Raw genomic sequence first — 20,824 nt, forward strand, 5'->3', positions numbered from 1 at the left:
AAGCAACAGCCACTGTTATGTTGAACTGGTCACAACTAGTGGGCATTATGCAACGTGTGCTAAGTAGACATCGCTTTGTAAAACAAAACAATGTCTACTTACTTCTACTACGGGCACTGACTACGAACTAAAACGCCCCCGGTTCAATTCTGGACCTTCGCTGCATGTCACTCCCCATCTCCTGACCCTACAAATGCTGCTGAAAAGGTTTTTTTTTAATTAGGAAAAAATATTAAGTATATACGTGCCTACAAGCCATACACACGTCTGGATTCATTCATTCATTCATTCATTCATCCTTTATTTAAATCCCGAGGAATCATTGAGGGCATTCCCTCATTTTCAATGAGGCAATGTCAAGAGTATATTTAAAACAGAATAAATACACAAAAAAAACCTAGAGATCATCTTGCAATGGGATCACATCAGCCACGATGCCAAATTGGGACAGGGCGTAAAGTGAGGGGGCCAATGGCCCCATCCCCAATTCCTGGGACCTGTAAAGTTTCATGAGTGCATCTTGCACAGTTGCAACACTATCAAGGTGACAATATCTGTACGCAGAACAATCTCCAAGACCACATTTTGCCATGATGACACACAAGGTGAGAACAATGCCAGCGTCGCAGCTGGTAATAATTAATGAGAAAACAACGAGACAACAAGAGAACATAGTTAAAACAGTTACATTCAAGAGCGGAGTAGTTTGTAATCAAGACTTTAAATTGACCTTTAGGTACAATTGTGTTAAGTTTTAAAGAGTGTTGCATGAGTGTGCAGAACAAAAACTAAAAGCAGTTTTCCCAAATGTATTTTTTGCATACCGCACTTCAAGCATTAGCCAATCATTTGAACGAGTCAAATAGCGACTGTAGGACTACCTTATGATGGCAAGTTGCCATTAAGAGCTTTATAAAGTAATAGAAACTAATGTCTGTCATGTCTTACTGTTGGAGAGGCCCACCCATTGTTTTCATACAAGATGAATGATGAGTAGAATAACTGTCACCGCTAATAAATCTTAGGGTGGAGTTGAGTGAAGTTTATTGTAAGAGTGGAGGCAGAGGCGTGTAAATAGATAACATCACCATAATCCAAGACAGACAAGAAGACAGCCTCAATTATCCGCTTCCTACTGAGCATAGGAAAATTAGCTCTGTTTCAGTACATACTGTATATCCATTTTTTGGTCGTAGCTTGCTGACAAGTGTTTTAATGTGAAATTTAAACATAACTTTTTGATTCAAAGAGATACCAAGATATTTACACTCACAGGCCCTCTCAATATTATGTCCATTCAGAGTGATAATATGCAAACTATTGTCCACAATATTTAGCCTAGGACTAATTTCAAATTAAAAAGTGCATCTTACAATTTGTCAAAGGCTTGTTGTAGGATTTCAGTGGCTGAGTGTGCAAAGCAATTAGCGAAGCATTACAGAACTTGAAAATGGCCATGCCAGTTTTTCCTCGCCAAAATTTAGCATAAGTTTGGAGCGTTATTTAGCCTCCTTTGTGACACGATAGTATGACATGGTTGGTACCAATGGATTCCTGAGTTTTCTATCTGCACGATTCAACACTCTTTACCTGCATTCAAATACTCCATTAAGTGAATTCATAAAATGTGAGTATTTGAAAGAGAAATCAGATTTTCTCTACATTATTCTCAGCATATTTCCAACCAAGTCACTTATCAGCCATCAACATATTCCAGTTACTGCAGTGAGTCGTCACAACTGCACTGAGGGTAGCTATAGTGGAAGAGCTCACAGCGGCTGCAATTCCCACTTTTGGTTTGTTATCTGGTCAGATTTTAATCCCAGTTCATAGGTTTTCTTCCCTTAAGGTCAGACAGTAGGGGATAGAGAGGATGGGGATTATATAGAGCTGACGTGATGTCGATGGCGATGGGGGGACGGGCAGATGGTTTGTGAAGTTCCATTCTGAGAAAGATACAGAATGAATCGTTGTGAGAAACAAATTGTACATTTGTCCCCTTAAGTAAAATCCAGTTTGAACGTATTCACAGCCAACATGAAGGCTGTATGAGCCCTGTGGTTACGAGTTAATGACTAGAGAAACGCAGCTGGTGTCTGCTCTACAGTCTGGGGCTGCAGCAGAAGACACTGCTGATAAGCCTGACAACTCCTGACCAGGAATGGGCCTGCTGGAGCCACTTAAAATTAAATCAAAGCCTGAATTTCCCTCTATTATCTTGGCTTTGATAATGTGGAATAATTTATACTTAAAATACAGAATGAAATGTCAAATCAAAAGAAACATATTTGAGATATTTTTTACATCTAACATTGTTCAACTAATTAGTTGACGAGTTCATTCTTTAGGCATTAAGGGGAGCATTACTCTCCGAGGGGAGCATGCATTGTGTAGTTAAAGGAACAGTGTGTAACATTTTGGGGGATCTATTAGCAGAAATGGAATATATTATTCGTAACTATGTTTTCATTAGTGTATTATCATCTGAAACTAAGAATCATTGTGATTTTGTTTGCTTAGAATGAGCCCTTCATATCTACATAGGGAGCGGGTCCTCTTCACGGAGTCCGCCATGTTGCTCCATCATGTTTCTACAGAACAGACAAACCAAACACTGACTCTCAAGAGACCCTTTTGCATTTTTACATTACCTGAAGACCACCGTAGTTCTCCAACACGCTTGGAAAGGAAGTAGTGAGCGGAGGGACATTAAGTTGCAAGCTCACCGCTAGATGCCACTAAATCCTACACACTGTTCCTTTAATGAATTACATTTGGTCAGCAACGGTTATTTTAATCCAGCAACTGAACGTCTGTCAGGTGAATAATACTGAACTGAGCTGTCTATTTCTATCCTCTGGGCACCTTGAACAGAGTATGACTAAACAAAGATGTCCGTGTGTCTCTTTTGTTGAATAACTTCTCACTCTGCGACGGCACCATTTTTCTGTTTGTATAAATAAACGCAAAGTCTGGGTTGTGTCTAGAAGGTAACACGCAAATTGCGAAACTCTCGCAAGATGGTTAAGGTTAGGCATCAACCTCGAATGGTTAAGGTTAAGATAGGGTGTCGGGCAGCAAGTTTTTGCAATTTGCAGGTTACCGCTAATAGACATGACCCAAAGTCTCAAAACAGTATGGCATTCTCACACATCTGTAGCAGGTGCTTACACACAGTTATTCAGAAAACAAAGACCCTGAAGTATCTTTGTTTGTCTGCTGTCTCTGCATGACATTCTCTTCATTCATTTCTGCTCCATAACAGGGAGCCATTGGACCTGGTGGAGCCGGTGGAGCTCAGGGACCCCCCGGACTGCAGGGTATGCCTGGAGAGAGAGGAGGTGCTGGCATTCCTGGACCCAAAGGAGACAGAGTAAGCCATGAAGGAACAAAGTGTTAATGACTGAATATGTATACATTTAATATGTATTGTGACATTCCGCCTATACCCCTGTCAGGTGACTGACTTGTATTTATATTTCCATAGGGTGACCTTGGAGAGAAAGGACCCGAGGGTGCTTCCGGCAAAGACGGTGGAAGAGTGAGTGATTGTAATCCATGTTGTTTTTCATGAACAATACATTGTTGGTGTTGAAAAAGTAAAAAAATTCTTCAGGGCAGATTCTTCAAAACAAAATTATCATGTCAGTTAAAACTTTTCCAAGTCTTTACACTCTTTTGCTGTTTCCTGTCGCAGGGTCTTACTGGTCCCATTGGTCCTCCTGGTCCTGGTGGTCCCAACGGCGAGAAGGTGTGTGTTATATAACTGCATTTACTGTATATTTATTGGCAAGTTGTCACTATAATATTTACATGGTGTTGAGTTGAAAGTTTTGTTGTCTAAGTTTGTAGGATTTCTGTATTTATTTGTGCATCGTTTTAAACATCTATCTGAAGCCACTGTTCATAGCTCAGTGTGCATGTTGCTGATGCTACTGTGTTTTCTCTCACAGGGTGAATCTGGTCCCTCTGGTCCTTCTGGAGCTCCTGGTACCCGCGGTGCTCCTGTAAGTGTCACAGCTCAACCAGTATCAATTCATTCCTAAAACGGGGATGCCGTTGTCTACGTAAATAAAGATTGAAAGAGGATTTTTTTTTTTGATATACAACAATGAAACATTATTGAACAGTTTTTGCTTTATAGCCAAAAGATTAAAGATGATAGATTTATAAAAGTAGCTGTCTATGTTGACATTTTTAGACTGAACTGACGTCTGAGTGTTTGTTGCCTCTCTTCCTTCCTCTTTCAGGGTGACAGGGGTGAGACTGGACCTCCTGGGCCTGCTGGATTTGCTGGACCCCCTGTAAGTAACAATAACAACATGGACCAGCACGAAGCTCTGCAGAGGTCTTAAGAGCATGACTCCAGGGCCATAAGCTAAATGTCAGGACATGTAGTCTATGGCCTAGTCTTGTTCTTGGTTTGGACATGCTGGCAAGGTTAAGACAGTTACAGCAAGAAATATTGTTTTGTTTTTTTTAGTAAATATAATGTAGTTCTCTTGTAATCTCTCTTTAGATTCAGTCCTAAATATTTATAATAACTCTGAGTTAAGGGAATTTTACAAATAATTTAAAGAGCATTCATCATCAACCGCCTCACCTTTTGTGACCTTTAAGTGAAACTATGTGAAGGACAGAAAATAAGAAATAGCATCAAACCAACAGCTTGGCTTTTTAAATATGATTAAATAACACTTAGTGCAGTATATGTATTGTAAATCCAGTTAGAATCCAAATACATTTAACCTAAAATACAAAAAGTAGTACACTTTTAAAAACACAAAGTAACACAAAGTTAGTTAGTAAAATATTAAGTGCAGCCAGTATGAACTCCTCCAATATTGAAAATGAAAAAAGATCTAATTAAAGGATCTGATTAAAGCAAAATATATATACAGCAGATAAAGTTCAAATAAAGTTGCAATGTGGTTATTTTATTCTCTAGATTAAAGAAAATGATAAAAAAAACTTAATTTTTTACCTGGAAAATGAGCCTCCAGCCAAAAGAGACTGCAGACATCAACCTGACATCAGTCTGTCCGTTACTATTATCTGAAACACTTGGATATCTACTTGTCATCACCTCTGCTTTAGGCCTCTGTGAACCATTTTGTATCTTGACACATGTCGTCTTGTCACTGTTTTACTCTGTGGAGAGAAATTAGTGTGAACAGAGAGTCGGAAGTCTTTGTATCACTCATCCATTTAGTTCCTCCCAAAGACTCCAGGCAGACATCAAATAAATGTTTTTAATAAGGCGCATCCTTCCAAGTGGATTTTCGTCAATATATTTGTGACAACACAATTCATCATACTTTTTTTTTCTTTCTAGGTTGCACTATGATTAATTATTGAATTTATGTCAGGATGAATAACAGTACAAGGTGTCTAAATCTTTTTTTGGTTCACAGTTCAAAGACGGTAACATCACAGCTCGTCACCACACAGACATACTGAAAACAGACATGGATGCTACATAAAACATCAGCAGCCCATATTAAATATGTTGTTGTCACACACTTCTAGACTTTTAGTAGCTGTTGAAGCAGTCACAATCTCAATCATGTTTTGTGTGAAAGAAAAATCATGAAAAAAAGAAAAGTGAAATAAAACTCATTTATTTATATTTCCTCGATCGTAAACAACTGCTACATTAAATCAAGTAACCTTTGCTGAACATCGCTGTGGCCACAAGTGACAATTACACAACAACTGTAAATGCTAAAATGTAGTGCAACAGCAGCACTAGCAGAGAAGAGTCATACCATCAGTGAACTGACTCAGTAATAGCAGTTATACAACTTTATCTATTTAAAATCTGCTAACATTAGCCACTATAAGCTCCTGGTCACGCAAGAAGTATGGTCAAACCCTGAGTGTAATAAACTGAGCATGAGTGTGTTTTATTGCTCATAAATTCAACTTTTTATTTATGATAAAAAAATAATCTATTTCTTTTTTCAAAAGTTGCATAGTCTCACATTAAAAGTCACATTTTTGTTTGTATCTGAGAGTTAAATTCTTCAGTGAAGATGAGTAAATTTAAGGGTAGTAATGTATCTTGCCTTAATTGACATTTTTTATATGCTTTCTCCGCCTTAAAGGGAAACTCAAGCGATTTAGTATTGCACCTCCACAAAGTTGGGAGGCATGTAAGATGCACATTAAAACAATTAAAAAAGCAGCAGAAAATAAGATAGCCTCACTTTTAGTTCTTAGTATAGGTCAAGCTCCAAAAATGCTGGATCCTACATTTCCAATAATGCAACTCAATACCATCAGAGCCATAAAAGACTTTATATTATTGTTTTCACAGGCTGAGTAGTACTAACAACGACTAGTAAACTGATCTTTATGTGTAAAATCAGTGGAGTTCCCCTTTAACCAAATTTGTTTTAGGGCAGGGCTGGCTTAAGGCATGGGTCGCCTAGGGCACCACCTTCTGGGGGGCGCTAGTCACACTATAAAAAAATTTAAAAAATTAAAAAATAAATGCCGGTGGGCGACCTTCCTCATTTTCTGCATTGAGTTAACAAATGAACAAATAAAGAAAGAAAGAAAGAAATGCACTTTTCACCCCTGTAACTCCCTTTCTCAAACTTTTTCATCTGCCCGGCCGCACTTATTTGTTAATAAAAGTGTATATTGTAGTGAAACTGACTAAACACTTTTAGACCAACAACATCAGGAACCAATTGCTATTTATATTATAATAAATACAGTTATTTAGGAAAATAAAAAATTAAATTTTTGTCTTAAAACCATTGTGATTCCTGATGTGTGTTGTGGTTTACGGGGTTAGGGTTAGGGTTCTGTGGGGTTGAACCCTAACCGTAACCCTAGAGCGGCGCTGCAGCCTATGGCACCTATGGGGGGCTCCAAATCTGAATCTCGCCTAGGGCACCAAAAGGGCTAGAGCCGACCCTGTTTTAAGGAATCAAGAAGCACCGTATTCAATTTTAAACAAATCACTCGTTCACAAATATGAACATTTGCTGTGTTAGTGGCGGACATATTTCATTCATTCAACTGTTTCTGTCTTTTCATTTCAGGGTTCTGACGGTCAGCCAGGAATCAAGGGAGAGCAGGGAGAATCTGGACAGAAGGGTGACGCTGGTGCCCCCGGACCCCAAGGACCCTCCGGTGCCCATGGACCTACAGTGGGTGTTTTTCTGGACTTTGCCTAAGCCATTAATAATGAGGGGTTATCCCAAAACCGTGGATGTTTACAGCCTATAGCGTAGTTTGATTTTTAACAATCAAAAACATTATTTTATGAGAAGAGAAAAATGTTATCTACGCTCAAATTGGCAGAAAATTCCTCTTTGTTGTTGTGTGTCGTGAGGTGGAGACAAGTCAGGACGAAGGTCAGTGACTGTGCCACAGCAGGCAGAATAAAAAGTAGCTGAGGCAGACAAACCCCCCCCCACTGAATCAAACTGATTCAAACAACAACTGAAAGTGTTTTGGATGAATTATTTATAAAACATAAAATAGTAATGTAGTAATGCAGAGTATGATTTCTGTTGCAGGGTCCTACCGGTGTTTTTGGACCTAAAGGTGCTCGTGGTGCTCAGGGACCTCCTGTAAGTGACCTTTTGGAAATATCTCATTCTTTGGCAGTGTTTTATTTTTGTCTCACAGTAGCACATTTTGTTGGATTATTTCTGGTTTTGTCTAATTTAACCTTTCTCTTTCAGGGTGCTACTGGTTTCCCTGGAGCTGCTGGCCGAGTCGGACCTCCTGGTCCCAACGTAAGTTCACAACTACACCCGACCTGGCTGGTCCATCACCATCAAAAAAAAAAATAGATAAATATATATATGACACTGATATTGTAAGATATTTTTAAATTGTTTGCCTGTTAGTCTACCATATTTTTACACAGACTTCTAGAATAAATAAACTAAACGCAACTTTAATTATTTACCGTGGAGAAAGTAGATTCATTATGCAGTCACCAAATGAAGTTGGGCATGAGGAAAGAAGAAATTGGGTTTAATTCATGTTTTACAAGCAAGGTGCAGCCGAACAGATACAGGAATGTTTTCTCAAATGCCATCTGACTTATTGTCACCATAAGCCTTTTTAATTTGCACCTGTAGAGCATTCATTCCTACAGTTTTAGCACCTTCACACCACCAAAACAGTATGTCTGACACAGGGGGAGTGGGAGGCGCAAAATACTGTGAAAAACAAGTCTGATCCTGTAAGACTGCTAATGCGAGATATGTGTTATTAAAACTATTTTAAGGAGGTTCATTAAAATAATAAGACATCTGTGTTTCAATAATTCTGCAGGCTCTGGAAACACAATGTTTGCATATAAATGGGTGCACAACTTAATGTTATTTCATGCACGTCATTTCATTTGGTGTATGTTAAGTCATCCTCCTCACATGTTCTGTGTTTCAATAATTCTGCAGGCTCTGGAAACACAATGTTTGCATATAAATGGGTGCACAATGTAATGTTATTTCATGCATGTCATTTCATTTGGTGTGTTTTAAGTTATCCTCTTCACATGTTCTAGGGTAACCCTGGACCCGCTGGTCCTGCTGGCCCTGCCGGTAAAGATGGACCCAAGGGTGTGAGGGGAGACGGTGGACCCCCAGGCCGACAGGGTGACGCTGGGCTCCGCGGTCCTGCTGGGACTCCTGGAGAGAAGGGAGACGCCGGAGAGGACGGACCTCCTGTGAGTTTGTCATCCTTTAATCATATTCCTCCGTATAACACTCAAGACACTTCTGTGCTTTTACATAATCTGTCTTGACCTTGCGACGCTTGAAATACCACTCCAGTCCCTCCAGCACCCACAGATTTAGCCACTCTCTCTCTTTCTGTCCAGACGGCACATCTCCTTGAACACCGTCAAGGTGAACACAGGTGTCCATTATAGAGAGAAGAAGATGTTTGTTTTTCTGCATTTCTGTCGACTTTTACGTAGCTCGGCCCCCAAAGAGCCTATTTCACCGGTAATGGACAGCGGCAGAACACACTCTCCATTACACAGAGCTGTCAGTGTCCATCACTGTCTGTAATAGCAGACCAAGACATCTGACAGCACAGGGCAGCACCAGCCCAGTGACAGACTAATGACAGGACCTCGGGCTTTTACCTCGCCTACACTCACACACACACACATCATAAACACAAGACGAGCCCTGTCAGAATAATGATATATCACAGAAGATTGTATACTCAAACATAAAGATATAGCCGCGGCGTCGACACCCTGCCCATCTATAGATTACATGTATGAAATCTTGAACCGTGTATCAACACATCAACGATCACGTCTCAGGTGTCACTTAGAGTTCATTGTGAGCATGGGAGCTTTCACTGTTGCACCGCAGGACATGTGGCAGACTGGATTGCGGTGGTGCAGTCAGATGAAGTAGACCAGAAAGGTGACGGAGAGATCAGTGTTGATCTGTGCTGCTGCAGTTGGGAGTTGTGAAATCTCAGGTGGAGAAAATGACATGAGATATTAAATCAAGTAAAGAAACAGAATGAACGAAACACAAAAGAAAGACGAGAAAACTTGCTAAAACACAAATATACAGTTGGCTAGCTTTGCATTGTATCGAACACATGTCAACAATTATACTTGGTGACTTCAAGAAGTTTCTGCTGGTTGCATGGCAACCGTCAGTGTGACGACAAAACTCCAGGAAGTCACTGCTCCCGACCATGACATAGGTTGTGTTCAAAATTACATACATGCTCTTAGTACGCTAAAACAGTATGTGCGATTTTTTAATATGTCCGAAACCAACAGCACACAAATTTAGTACTATTTCCGTTGAAATATTACAGTATGCAACGCTGGACACTACGCTGGAATGAATATCCCACAATGCAATTCGGTAGTGACGACAACGTTCATAACAAATGTTGACGGACAGCTCTGTAACATCAATAACACTTCAATTTAGAAAGATTTCACTTTGCTAATTGCAATAAAGTTTTTAAATTAGTTCAGACTTTGATTCTCACAAACTGGTCGCATGAGGTTGGTACGGGTTACCATGGTTACACGTCTCCAACCGTCAAGGAGGCTCTCAGGAAGCGACGACGTAAATTACTGCTCAGTGCGTCCGAAAAGATACATGCTACTGTTTATTCACACAGAAGTATGTTGAACGAAAGTACTCATATTGGGTATGTAGTACATAGTATGTGATTTCAGACGAACTTTAAAACTTAAAAACCTTAAAACCATAAATTATCGTTTTTACACTTCTGATTTTGTACGAATTAAATAATCGGTATATAACATGTTTATCAGTGAGATTTAGAGGAGCTGGAAGGTGGATTTTGTAACGTCTAACAGAGCCAGGCTAGCCGTTTCCCACCATTTTCAGTCTTTGTGCTAAGCTAAGCTAACCGGCTGGTGACCGTAGCTTCATCTTTACATACTATTGAGTGAATAAGCATATTTCCCGAAATATTAAACTATTCCTTTAAGATGCGTTAAATACTGGCGTACTATAAAATAATTATTTGGATGTGGAAAGGACATAAAGTCTGACACTTGTGGCGTAATCTAAGAAGGTATAATTGCAAATAGGCAAGAGATGCTAAATCATGATCAAATAAAATTGTGTATATTTAAGCCAGATCTAGAAAAAAAAGCTTAACTACTAAATTAAGTGTATTTTATTTATCATTTATTTGTATTTGCTTAACTCTCTATTTTTGTTTTACGGGCTACATGAGTTTTTTATGTTTTGTATTGAGCTTGACCAATAAATTGACCAGAGGGATGTATCGCCTGGTATTAGCTTATCACAGTTATATTGGATACGGCATCCATTATCAAGAGATAATGTAGTAATGAGAGGACATTTAGAAACTGTTGTGTCACTGTTACAGTCGAGAACAGTCCTCAGGGAGAACTGACAAGTTTATATTTTCAACTGTAAAATGTTTGACTGATTTTTACTCTCCTTCCTCCTCTCTCAGGGTCCCCTCGGTCCTTCAGGTCCTCAGGGTTTGGGTGGTATGCGCGGTATCGTCGGTCTGCCCGGACAGCGTGGCGAGAGAGGTTTCCCTGGTCTGCCTGGACCTTCTGTAAGTAACATACCAAATAATGTACCAAATAATGTTATGTGCAAACTAGGGATGCAACTTACAGTCATTTTCCTTATCGATTTTTTCCCCCACACAATTAGTTGATTATTTATTTAGTCTATAAATGTCAGAAAATAGTGAGAAATGCCAGTAAAGACTTCCCAGAGCCCAAGGTGGCATCTTCAAATTGCTTGTTTTGTAGAAATATTTTCAATTCACAATAATAGAGCTGAAACAATTAGTTGATTAATCAATAGAATATTGACCCAAGCCATCCAACTGATATGCAGACTATTATAGCAACTGTTTTAATAATTGATTAATCACTCAAGTCATTCCCAAGTTTCAGCTACTTAATAGTGTGTATTTGCTGCTTGTCTTTATCTTATGTGATTGTATCTTGAAATTCTGCAACTGAAGAAAACATGTGTCTATTTGCTTGTCTTTTAATTGGTTTAATTGATTAATTGACACTGAAAATAATCATTATTTGCAGCCCAGTAACACAATAATATAATATAGTAAAAATGGAGAAAAGAAGCCAGTCCTCACAGTTGAGAGACTCTTTTGCTTCATAAAATATGAACCGCTGATCAGAATTGTTGTCAATCAACTAAGTGTTTCAGCACTATGACTCTTACTGCAGTGGTTCTTGGTTGAAGGGAGGTTTCTCTTCCACTGCAGTAAGTGACACGCTGCCAGCTGCTAACCTGAAATAACAAAAGAGGTTGTTAACTAAATATATACTCATGAATGTGCCCTAAGAGCACGATGCCTAATGCTACGTCACTCAGTACAAGAGAAGGTAGACGCAGACGGACTCTGGACTGTCCGTCGGCTGTGGCCTAATTGGATCACAGTCACGTCACGACTCACACAGCCACGACTTTCCTCCTGGTGAACGGATTCTATTTGATGTACAGTACGACATGTGACAAGAAGGCTCCCCTGCTTACACCTCACGCTATTTGATATGTGACACGAACCACGTCCCCAACTTACAGCATCTCAGTGGGCATGTCCTTGCCATTAATTATTCATCCAGTACGCATGAAAGGGATGCCAATAAGGTAGCGGTGATGCCAAAACTCACCCAGGAATGTGTTCGAGCAGAGAATATGCTTTCAATAGTGAGTGAAGTTTGAACTGTAGATGCAGTTTTTACCACATTCTGTAGTTTGAGCCTGTCGTAATACCATAATTTCTGGATCAAGGAAAAATTTTGTGTCATGTTCTTTATCCTTAAATGTGTTAATTTTCATTCAAAGTCAGTTTTCAGAAAGTGTGAGGATAAAGGTCACCGATTATCATCTGGCTTGGTCAGGGATAAATTGGGCTGGGAAATAGATAATTGATGGTTTTCTCGGTAACACCTCATTTTACAGGTCCGCAAATTTCACGGTAATTAGTTGATAATAAGTAGGTAACTATACAGTAATTATACTATATTCCGCTATTTCCCAATAGCTGGTCATTTATTTAATACATTTCCAGGAAAAGAATACAAAGTTAATTGATATGCTTTATTTCCATGTCTGCTGATAAATAGATAATAATTTGAAAATAAATTATTTGAAATTTCTTTATAAAACTCCCTGAATCATGACATTAGCTACCAGGTTACATTTGTGTAGACAATAAGTCACACAATGGTGACATTTGTTTCCTGATAAGAAGTGTCTGATGGCCCTATTTTAATGATTATATGCTATTTTAGCTTATAATTATTACATTTTTATATTAAAGTCATTTTTGATCAATTTTGAGGTAAATTTTGAGGTAATTTGGCAGTAATTCCCAAAAAAATTCAAATAGGTTACTTGCTTATCATCACCTAATTACCATGAAATTTGCAGAGCTGTAAAATGAAGTGTTACCCTTTTCTCCATCATGAAGACAGCAACATGAACCTTTCCAACACGACAGTCACACCGTTCCCAGAGCTGTGATTGGTCTTTGCTTCCAATTTGACCAAAAGCAGTTTCTAAACGGAGGAGGAGATTATAGGCCAAGCAGTTGCAAAATCATGCTGCATTTTATACAGTATTATATGCATTTTATATAGAACAGCCTATTGGTATATAAGGGTGTGGTGTCAATTTGTCAATAACTTTTCTTACCTGATGAACATCCGACTGGGATCGAGATTCTGTCCATTTGAGTACGTTGTGGTTTGGAGTCAACCGTTGCTCATTTCATCGATCGAAACTGGAAATTTATCCAAACCTATCCAAACCAAAACCAGTTTCTAAATAAATGTGAGGACATTAATAGGCCAAGCAGTTGCAAAAACATTTGCATTTATATCTGCAACACAGCTGTTAACAAGGTTTGGTTTCTGGTCTAATTCAACATCCAAGTGGTCGTTTTCAGACTTTAAATGTGCAGCAAAAACTGAGCTTTTAAGCTGTAGTCTGGCTGTGCAAAAACCTTAATTGACAGAATTTCATTGTTGTCATCTCAAATGGATTTAGTCACATTTCCAAGCTGTCCTGTTAGGTTATAGTTATTATAAGTTTAGCAGGTCTTAACGGCAAGAGTTACTGCTAATTTTACAGAATGCAACAAATCCAAATGTTTAAATAAAAGCGTGTCGTCATCTCCATCTGAGGACATCTGGTTTAAACTTCAAGACTTCAAGTGGTGTTTCCAAAAACACTCACTGGGAATTTAGACCAAATATAGATTTACTTAATTATTAAATGACCAGAGGATAAATTACATGATGAGTCCTCTTCTCTTCTCTCCTCCCAGGGTGAGCCCGGAAAGCAGGGAGCTGCTGGTGGCAGCGGAGACCGCGGACCCCCTGGACCTGTTGGACCACCTGGACTCACTGGACCTTCAGGAGAGCCTGGCAGAGAGGTCAGACAGTGGGCAACACACAGCATGTGTGTGTGTGTGTGTGTCTGGATTCACACCTGCCACGTTGTATTTAGTCTATTCATATCCTGCTATGACTGAGACGGTCTGGAGTCGATTAAAATTCACAGCTGTTTGCGTTGTATACATTTGCATTGTGTTCACACCGTATAATCAATGTGTTTTGTCGGAGCAGGGTTCATTATGCAGCTGATTAGTATTCAATAGGACATCTGGCTTGGTGGAGGTGGAACGTATTAACACTTAATATTGTCATCTGATAGGGCAACTCTGGATCTGATGGTCCTCCTGGTAGAGATGGTGCTACTGGAGTCAAGGTGAGAAAAACCCACAATCACGCCACATGAGTAAAAACCTCTGTGTTATAGGATGCTGTACTTGTTCTGTGTTGTCAGTTTATAAATATGCTATTGCTCAGGATTATGCTCTTATTCTTCCTGTGTTGCAAATAAGGTGAAATTTGAATAGCATTAGTGACAGGAATAAATTCGCGCCCTGATTGGCTGACAACAACTTCTAATTCAAATCACATAAACCTGCTGTACGGAGGGTTTCCATTCAGTCTATTACTTCTAATTTCCCCACACAGCTTGAATATTAGTATTTATTTATGTGCGAAGCCAATCAAGACTCTGATGCAACACTGATGCATTTGAATCTGAAACTGAAATAGGGGACTTGGTATTGCAAAAACCCTTTTATTCAAATACCCAGTTTCATTATTTTATTATTTTTCATTATATATCTGAATTCATACACAGTAAGTATAAGCACAGAGGAAATAAATATTCTCCACATTATTATTTTTATTATCGCAACCTTTCTAAATACAGCGCAGACTAAAGGTAGACAGCAGTGATGCTACCGTACAGTATATGCATCGATTTTCTCACCTGACTGACCTTTCTGTCGTTGTGCTCTCTGTGCTGCAGGGTGAACGTGGTACCACTGGTCCTGCTGGTGCTCCTGGTGCTCCGGGCGCTCCTGGTGCTTCAGGCCCAGTTGGTCCCACTGGCAAACAGGGAGACAGAGGAGAGTCTGTGAGTATTAACTACAACACATTATCTTTTAAAAAATAAAACACAGCGATGATTTCTCTTTCCAAGAGTGAAGTTCGTTTCTCATCGTTTAGTAAAGAGCAGCATTGTTACTAAAAGGTGGATTTTTTTACTGCTAAAAATAAACATATAATTTGGTCCTTAAACGCACCTTATTGCAAAATTATCTTAATTTTACTCCAGAAGACATTGACCTTAAGGGTTCCCTGGATGCTTTTGGAAAGCTGCACTCTGTTCTTAAGCTACAGTCGAACAGATTAAGTGATAGAGGTAGATGATGGCACCATTTAAATACAGTGCATGTTCGACTGTAACAATCCACAAACATTTACAATTAATTTTAACACATATAAATGTTAACATATAATATGACAGTAAATGGGATCTGTCTGTTCAAAGCATTCATTTCTGTTTGAACTGTAACATCGACACTTTATTTTGTTTTTATTTCACAGGGTGCACAAGGACCTTCTGGACCTTCAGGACCTGCTGGAGCCAGAGGAATGCCTGTATGTACCTCTCTAAACATGAACACACACACCTGCACACACAGTTCTGATTATTTATATAAAATAAAGTGAAAACTTCTGTATTCATTACACTATGGCAACATTTTTCCTAATTACTTGTTCTCAGGGACCCCAAGGACCCCGCGGTGACAAGGGTGAGGCTGGAGAGTCTGGTGAGCGAGGACAGAAGGGACACAGAGGCTTCACTGGTCTGCAGGGTCTCCCCGGACCTCCGGTAAGCTTTCAGATTTAATGTAAATCTATCCAAGTCCACACCTTTATGTTCACAATATCTGTATTACGTATATCCACATCCAGGCTGCATTCATTTTATTAATTATATCATTAGAAATTATTGTTATATAGTGCTGGGAAGTACAACAAAATATATTTATGGTATTATATATTAATACATAATTCTAGGCCATATTGTCGCCACTGGTTTTCCATCATACTTTGGACGGTATGACCGCGAAACAGCTGCTAAATTGCGTTCTACGTGGTATTAAAAGGGTCTTAAATTTAACTTGGTGAACGCTGCAGAAGCCCTAATGTATGAATGTAATCTTTATGTGTTTAGGGTCAATCAGGAGACCAGGGTGCTACTGGACCTACTGGACCTTCTGGACAAAGAGTGAGTACTTATTCTGTCAAAATACTTGGCTGTTATAAAAAAAAAAACTTTGGAATATCACTTTGAATTATTTCTAATGAAATACGTTTCTTCACATGCCGTGTCTTTAGTGCTTAACATCAACATCTCCATGTGTGTATATAGGGCCCACCTGGACCTGTTGGCCCTGGTGGAAAGGATGGTGGAAATGGTCTGCCAGGACCCATTGGACCCCCCGGACCTCGTGGTCGCAGTGGAGACACCGGTCCCTCTGTGAGTATCCACAAGAACTGTTACATTGATCTTCGTGTAACCGGCTAAAAGCACCTTTTAGCCAGCAAATGTGACTCAAATAATGTTTTTTGTGTTACCATTAGTTACAACCCAACATTGTGCACAAAATCTTACACATATGTTAAAATGCACGTGACCAATTATGTATTCAGGAATTCAAAACGAAGAATAATCCACCATTTTTTAGCAAGAAACGAGACTACCCAAGTGGAGCCATGACTTTACCAAAAAAAGAAATGCCGTGTAGTGGCAAATGTAACCCTTCCATCTTTCTTCTTTTCCTCTTAGGGTCCTGCTGGAAACGACGGACCCCCCGGTCCTCCTGGTCCCCCCGGCCCTGGCATCGACATGTCTGCCTTCGCCGGTCTGGGTCAGACCGAAAAGGGACCCGATCCTCTCAGGTACATGAGGGCCGACCAGGCCTCCGGAAACCTCCGTCAGCACGACGCCGAGGTCGACGCCACGCTCAAATCCCTCAACAACCAGATTGAGAACATCCGCAGCCCCGAGGGATCCAGGAAGAACCCGGCTCGCACCTGCAGAGACCTGAAGCTCTGCCACCCAGACTGGAAGAACGGTGAGTGACACCGAGGGGAATTGGTCAAATTGGGGCGAGATGAAGAAGTACTGTAGGCAAAAGTTAGGTGACATTTCACGTTGGCAGCTCAAGTTTGGAGGAGTCAAAATGTAGGTTAAATATAGGTTGAGTAGCCTGGGAGTGTGTGGATGTGGCTGATTCACAGTCTGTTTTTGAGAATTTCACAATATTCCACAACATCAATCAGCAACAATCAGCTTTTAATGCAGCCAAAGACTGTGTATAATATGAAGCTGATGTGATTTTTCCCTGTAGGAGACTACTGGATTGATCCCAATCAGGGCTGCACCATCGATGCAATCAAGGTCTACTGCAACATGGAGACAGGAGAGTCCTGCGTCAAATCCAAGCCTGCCAGCATCCCCCGCAAGAACTGGTGGTCCAGCAAGAGCAAGGACCGCAAACACATCTGGTTCGGAGAGACAATGAACGGAGGATTCCACGTAAGTGTCACCATGTTTTTCATCAGTTGAGCGGAAACATACCCTCCTTTACTATTAGTACCGCACATGATAAGTGGGTGTAGATTACTAAAAAAAAACAATAATCTTTACTCGTCATGAGGAACAGCTCAAATAATCAAAAAACATGCAACAGAGACATTAACTGTTATTCTCACTTCCTCTTCCTTACCTGCGGCCCAATGCAGTTCAGCTACGGCGATGACAGCCTGGCGGCCAACACTGCTGCCATTCAGATGACTTTCCTGAGACTGCTGTCCACCGAGGCTTCCCAGAACATCACCTACCACTGTAAGAACAGCGTGGCCTACATGGACGCCTCGACGGGCAACCTGAAGAAGGCCGTGCTGCTGCAGGGCTCCAACGACGTGGAGATCAGAGCCGAGGGCAACAGCCGCTTCACCTACAGCGTGATGGAGGACGGCTGCACGGTAAGACTGGACAGATCAAACAGACAATATTTCATGTAAATGTGCATGCATGTACTGAATCAGAACATAATACACTGAAACTCAAAAGATGGATATTAAAATTGTTCACGATTCCCTTCATGACAGACATTAGGCACTCTTACTCTCTGGTGTTCACTCAACTCACCAAGCCAATCTTATTCTCTGCGATTTTGGAGAAAGTCATAGGTCATTTAACAGCCGTTGTGTTTTTTTTTTCCTCTGCACAGAAACACACGGGACAGTGGGGCAAGACAGTGATGGAATACAGATCGCAGAAGACCTCTCGTCTGCCCATTGTAGACATTGCCCCCATGGATATTGGAGGATCAGACCAGGAGTTCGGAGTCGAAGTCGGAGCAGTCTGCTTCTTGTAAAGATCAGTAAGAAGAAGTGGAAATTTGAACGAAATTAAATGAAAGAGGAGCACACTTCCAAGAAAGGAGGAGAGAAAAAGAAAAATCGAGACACTTTTTTTAAATGGGACTTTTTTTCTAAGTAAAAAGTGCTTTTTTCCAAGTCGAACTCCGTAGGATATCTGCACTGAATGGCACCGGCAACTGTCATCTGTGATTCATCCAGCATTGTCACCTCCCCTCCATCCCTCCATCCCTCTCTCCTCCCCTCCTCTATGGACATCCAGCACTCCCCCAAAAGTCCCCACTTTACCCTGGGTGAACAGCAACCCCCCCACCTCATCCGCCACCACCTACCCCACCCCATGAAGACGAAGGAGGAAGTATGAGGAGAGTACGGGAACATACCAGGGAACTAGAGAGAGAAAAGTGTGCTGGTGTTATTTATTTATTGTTTAGGTTTGGGTCCCAGGTGTGGTAGGACTGAGTTTGTTGCTAAATTTAAAAATATCCACCAACTTCCTCTCCTGCTTCCTCCTCTTTTCTAATCACTCCTGTAGCATATCCACTAAAGCATACATATCTCTTTGAAACCAAAAAACTAGCTATGTAGAAAGTGCAGGTGTTCCTATTTCTACCACCACAGTGTGTATCCAAAAGTTACTGTGTATTATAATAAAAGTCAATGGTGCTATTGTTGTAAAACAGTCTGTATTTTTTAAACAACCAGATACTCACATGTAGTGACTTGTATATATGTATATATATATACGGTATGTATATGTGTGTATGTATACATATATATAAGGTTTCTCAGAGAGAGCATTTCATGGTGATAAATGTCCCTGGCTCGCCAAGGCACGTCCAATTTAGAGTTAATACTGAATTTAATTTTCTTTTTAGTTTTGTTTTGATATTTTAAAGCTACCTCACACAAAAAAAAATGTCACAAATCAAACTGAGGCCTTCTCCCCCTGAAGCTTTGTATACAAAACCCTGTATTTTAATCAACATGACCAATAGAAGCTTGGTCTTGAAAGCCCAGTCTGCTGCCCCCCCTCCCATTTGCTGTGACCTTTGACCCCGTTCCCTCTCTACTTCCTCCCATCATTCGCCTCACACAGGGCGTGCCCTCTGCCTCGGCGTACACCCACACACACACACGCACAAACACGCAGTAGATTCAGGGTGTTTGACTTTGTTGCTCCAGTTCTGCAGCCAGCGCCGAGGGGCTCGTTTGTGTGAGGTTGTGTATATTTTTTATTATTAATAATAGTATTATTATTAATAATAATAGCATTATTATATTATTATTTTGATCATGACTTGTTTTTGTTACGTTTTAATTAATGTAAATTGGAAATAAAAGACAAAACCAAGTTAACAGGCTGAAGTTGCTTTTTATTTATGTCCTGTTTTGTTCTCCCCCGTGTTGAAATATCTGGGGCAGTACTGTGGTGTTGAAGGAAATTCCTTTAAAAAAAAGTCACACCTTAACTTTTCACTGTGCCCTGCTGCCACTCTGTGTTTTTGTGGTGCTTTCCAGATATATTTTCAGGGGGAGAAACACTTCAGATTTCAAGAAAAGGCAGCGGAGGGACGAATGATGTGATTTGTGAAAAACAAAAACAAAGGAAAAGTTGAAGGTGGAGGTGGTGAAAGTTCATATAATGTACTTTATATATGTGAAATTGTTTTTCAATCATTTCCTTTAGTTTTAACGCATGGTAGAGTAGAAATAGGAAACACTGCCAACCATGATTTGATAATGTCTTCCTGTACTTCTCTTAATCTTCTTGCCTTTTTCAACCTACAGTAGCAATAAAAGGTAAAAGCATGTCTATGAACAAAGTAGAGCAACGTTTCTTTTATTTCTATTTTTATGTATTTGTTGTTTTATTCCTAAAATCAATTTTTGATAGATCACTTATTATTTAATGTAATGGTTTCCGATCTATGACTTCATCCTTGTTTGAATAATTGCATACAAACAAACAGGAGCGAAAACAAATCGCTGGGACAGAAATACATCACCAATAAAAACTACTCACAGAGGACATGCTTGGTTCTTGAGTTTCAGGTTATTAGCATCATTAACGTGCCAAAGTGGGTTTAAGATTGTATTAAAGGTTCGAGATGCATTTGGGAAAACTGAACTCTGACACATCAACATCAGATGTATGAGTTGTGACAGACAGACAGACAACATTCAGGAAATATTCGGAGTATGTAAAGTTACACCATCAGTGCTTCACAAGTTTAACCACAAACAGAACAAATATGAACTTCTTATTCCAGTCAGTCTACCAACCAAGACCAGGTTTTAACATGGACCATAAAAACATCGACATCCTTCAAACTGATTCTAGCTCTAATTCACAGTATTTCTTCATCTGAACAACACAAACTTCAACCGCTCTTCCTCTGTAAATTACAAAGCACACACCACATTTAGCACGTTATAGTACACAGGATGTTCTTATTCTAGGTTTCGCCTCCGCTCTTGCCACTTTTCCAACCCAATTGT

General features: G+C 39.9%; 1 protein-coding gene and 1 long non-coding RNA gene across 3 annotated transcripts in view; one reads left to right on the top strand and one right to left on the bottom strand.

The window, feature by feature from the left end:
* The window catches only part of col2a1b (collagen, type II, alpha 1b), a 58,299-nt gene extending 37,947 nt beyond the window's left edge, over positions 1-20,352 (top strand). For both annotated transcript variants that reach the window (XM_037768681.1, XM_037768688.1), the window contains 21 exons: positions 3,266-3,373; positions 3,488-3,541; positions 3,698-3,751; positions 3,954-4,007; positions 4,251-4,304; positions 7,056-7,163; positions 7,536-7,589; positions 7,704-7,757; positions 8,537-8,698; positions 10,972-11,079; positions 13,834-13,941; positions 14,223-14,276; positions 14,892-14,999; positions 15,473-15,526; positions 15,654-15,761; positions 16,107-16,160; positions 16,305-16,412; positions 16,722-17,010; positions 17,287-17,474; positions 17,681-17,923; positions 18,172-20,352. In XM_037768681.1, coding sequence (XP_037624609.1) covers positions 3,266-3,373; positions 3,488-3,541; positions 3,698-3,751; positions 3,954-4,007; positions 4,251-4,304; positions 7,056-7,163; positions 7,536-7,589; positions 7,704-7,757; positions 8,537-8,698; positions 10,972-11,079; positions 13,834-13,941; positions 14,223-14,276; positions 14,892-14,999; positions 15,473-15,526; positions 15,654-15,761; positions 16,107-16,160; positions 16,305-16,412; positions 16,722-17,010; positions 17,287-17,474; positions 17,681-17,923; positions 18,172-18,318 — 2,271 coding nt within the window. In that variant the 3' untranslated portion in view covers positions 18,319-20,352. The remainder of the gene's footprint in view (positions 1-3,265; positions 3,374-3,487; positions 3,542-3,697; positions 3,752-3,953; positions 4,008-4,250; positions 4,305-7,055; positions 7,164-7,535; positions 7,590-7,703; positions 7,758-8,536; positions 8,699-10,971; positions 11,080-13,833; positions 13,942-14,222; positions 14,277-14,891; positions 15,000-15,472; positions 15,527-15,653; positions 15,762-16,106; positions 16,161-16,304; positions 16,413-16,721; positions 17,011-17,286; positions 17,475-17,680; positions 17,924-18,171) is intronic.
* LOC119487672 lies at positions 13,204-13,904 on the bottom strand. The gene is made up of 2 exons (XR_005206758.1): positions 13,787-13,904; positions 13,204-13,305 (listed from the first exon to the last, which is right to left on the bottom strand). It is a non-coding gene; the product is annotated as an uncharacterized LOC119487672 (long non-coding RNA).
* Positions 20,353-20,824: the final 472 nt, after the last annotated feature.

The sequence above is a fragment of the Sebastes umbrosus genome, chromosome 1, assembly GCF_015220745.1.
Source record: "Sebastes umbrosus isolate fSebUmb1 chromosome 1, fSebUmb1.pri, whole genome shotgun sequence".
NCBI classification, from domain to species: domain Eukaryota; kingdom Metazoa; phylum Chordata; class Actinopteri; order Perciformes; family Sebastidae; genus Sebastes; species Sebastes umbrosus.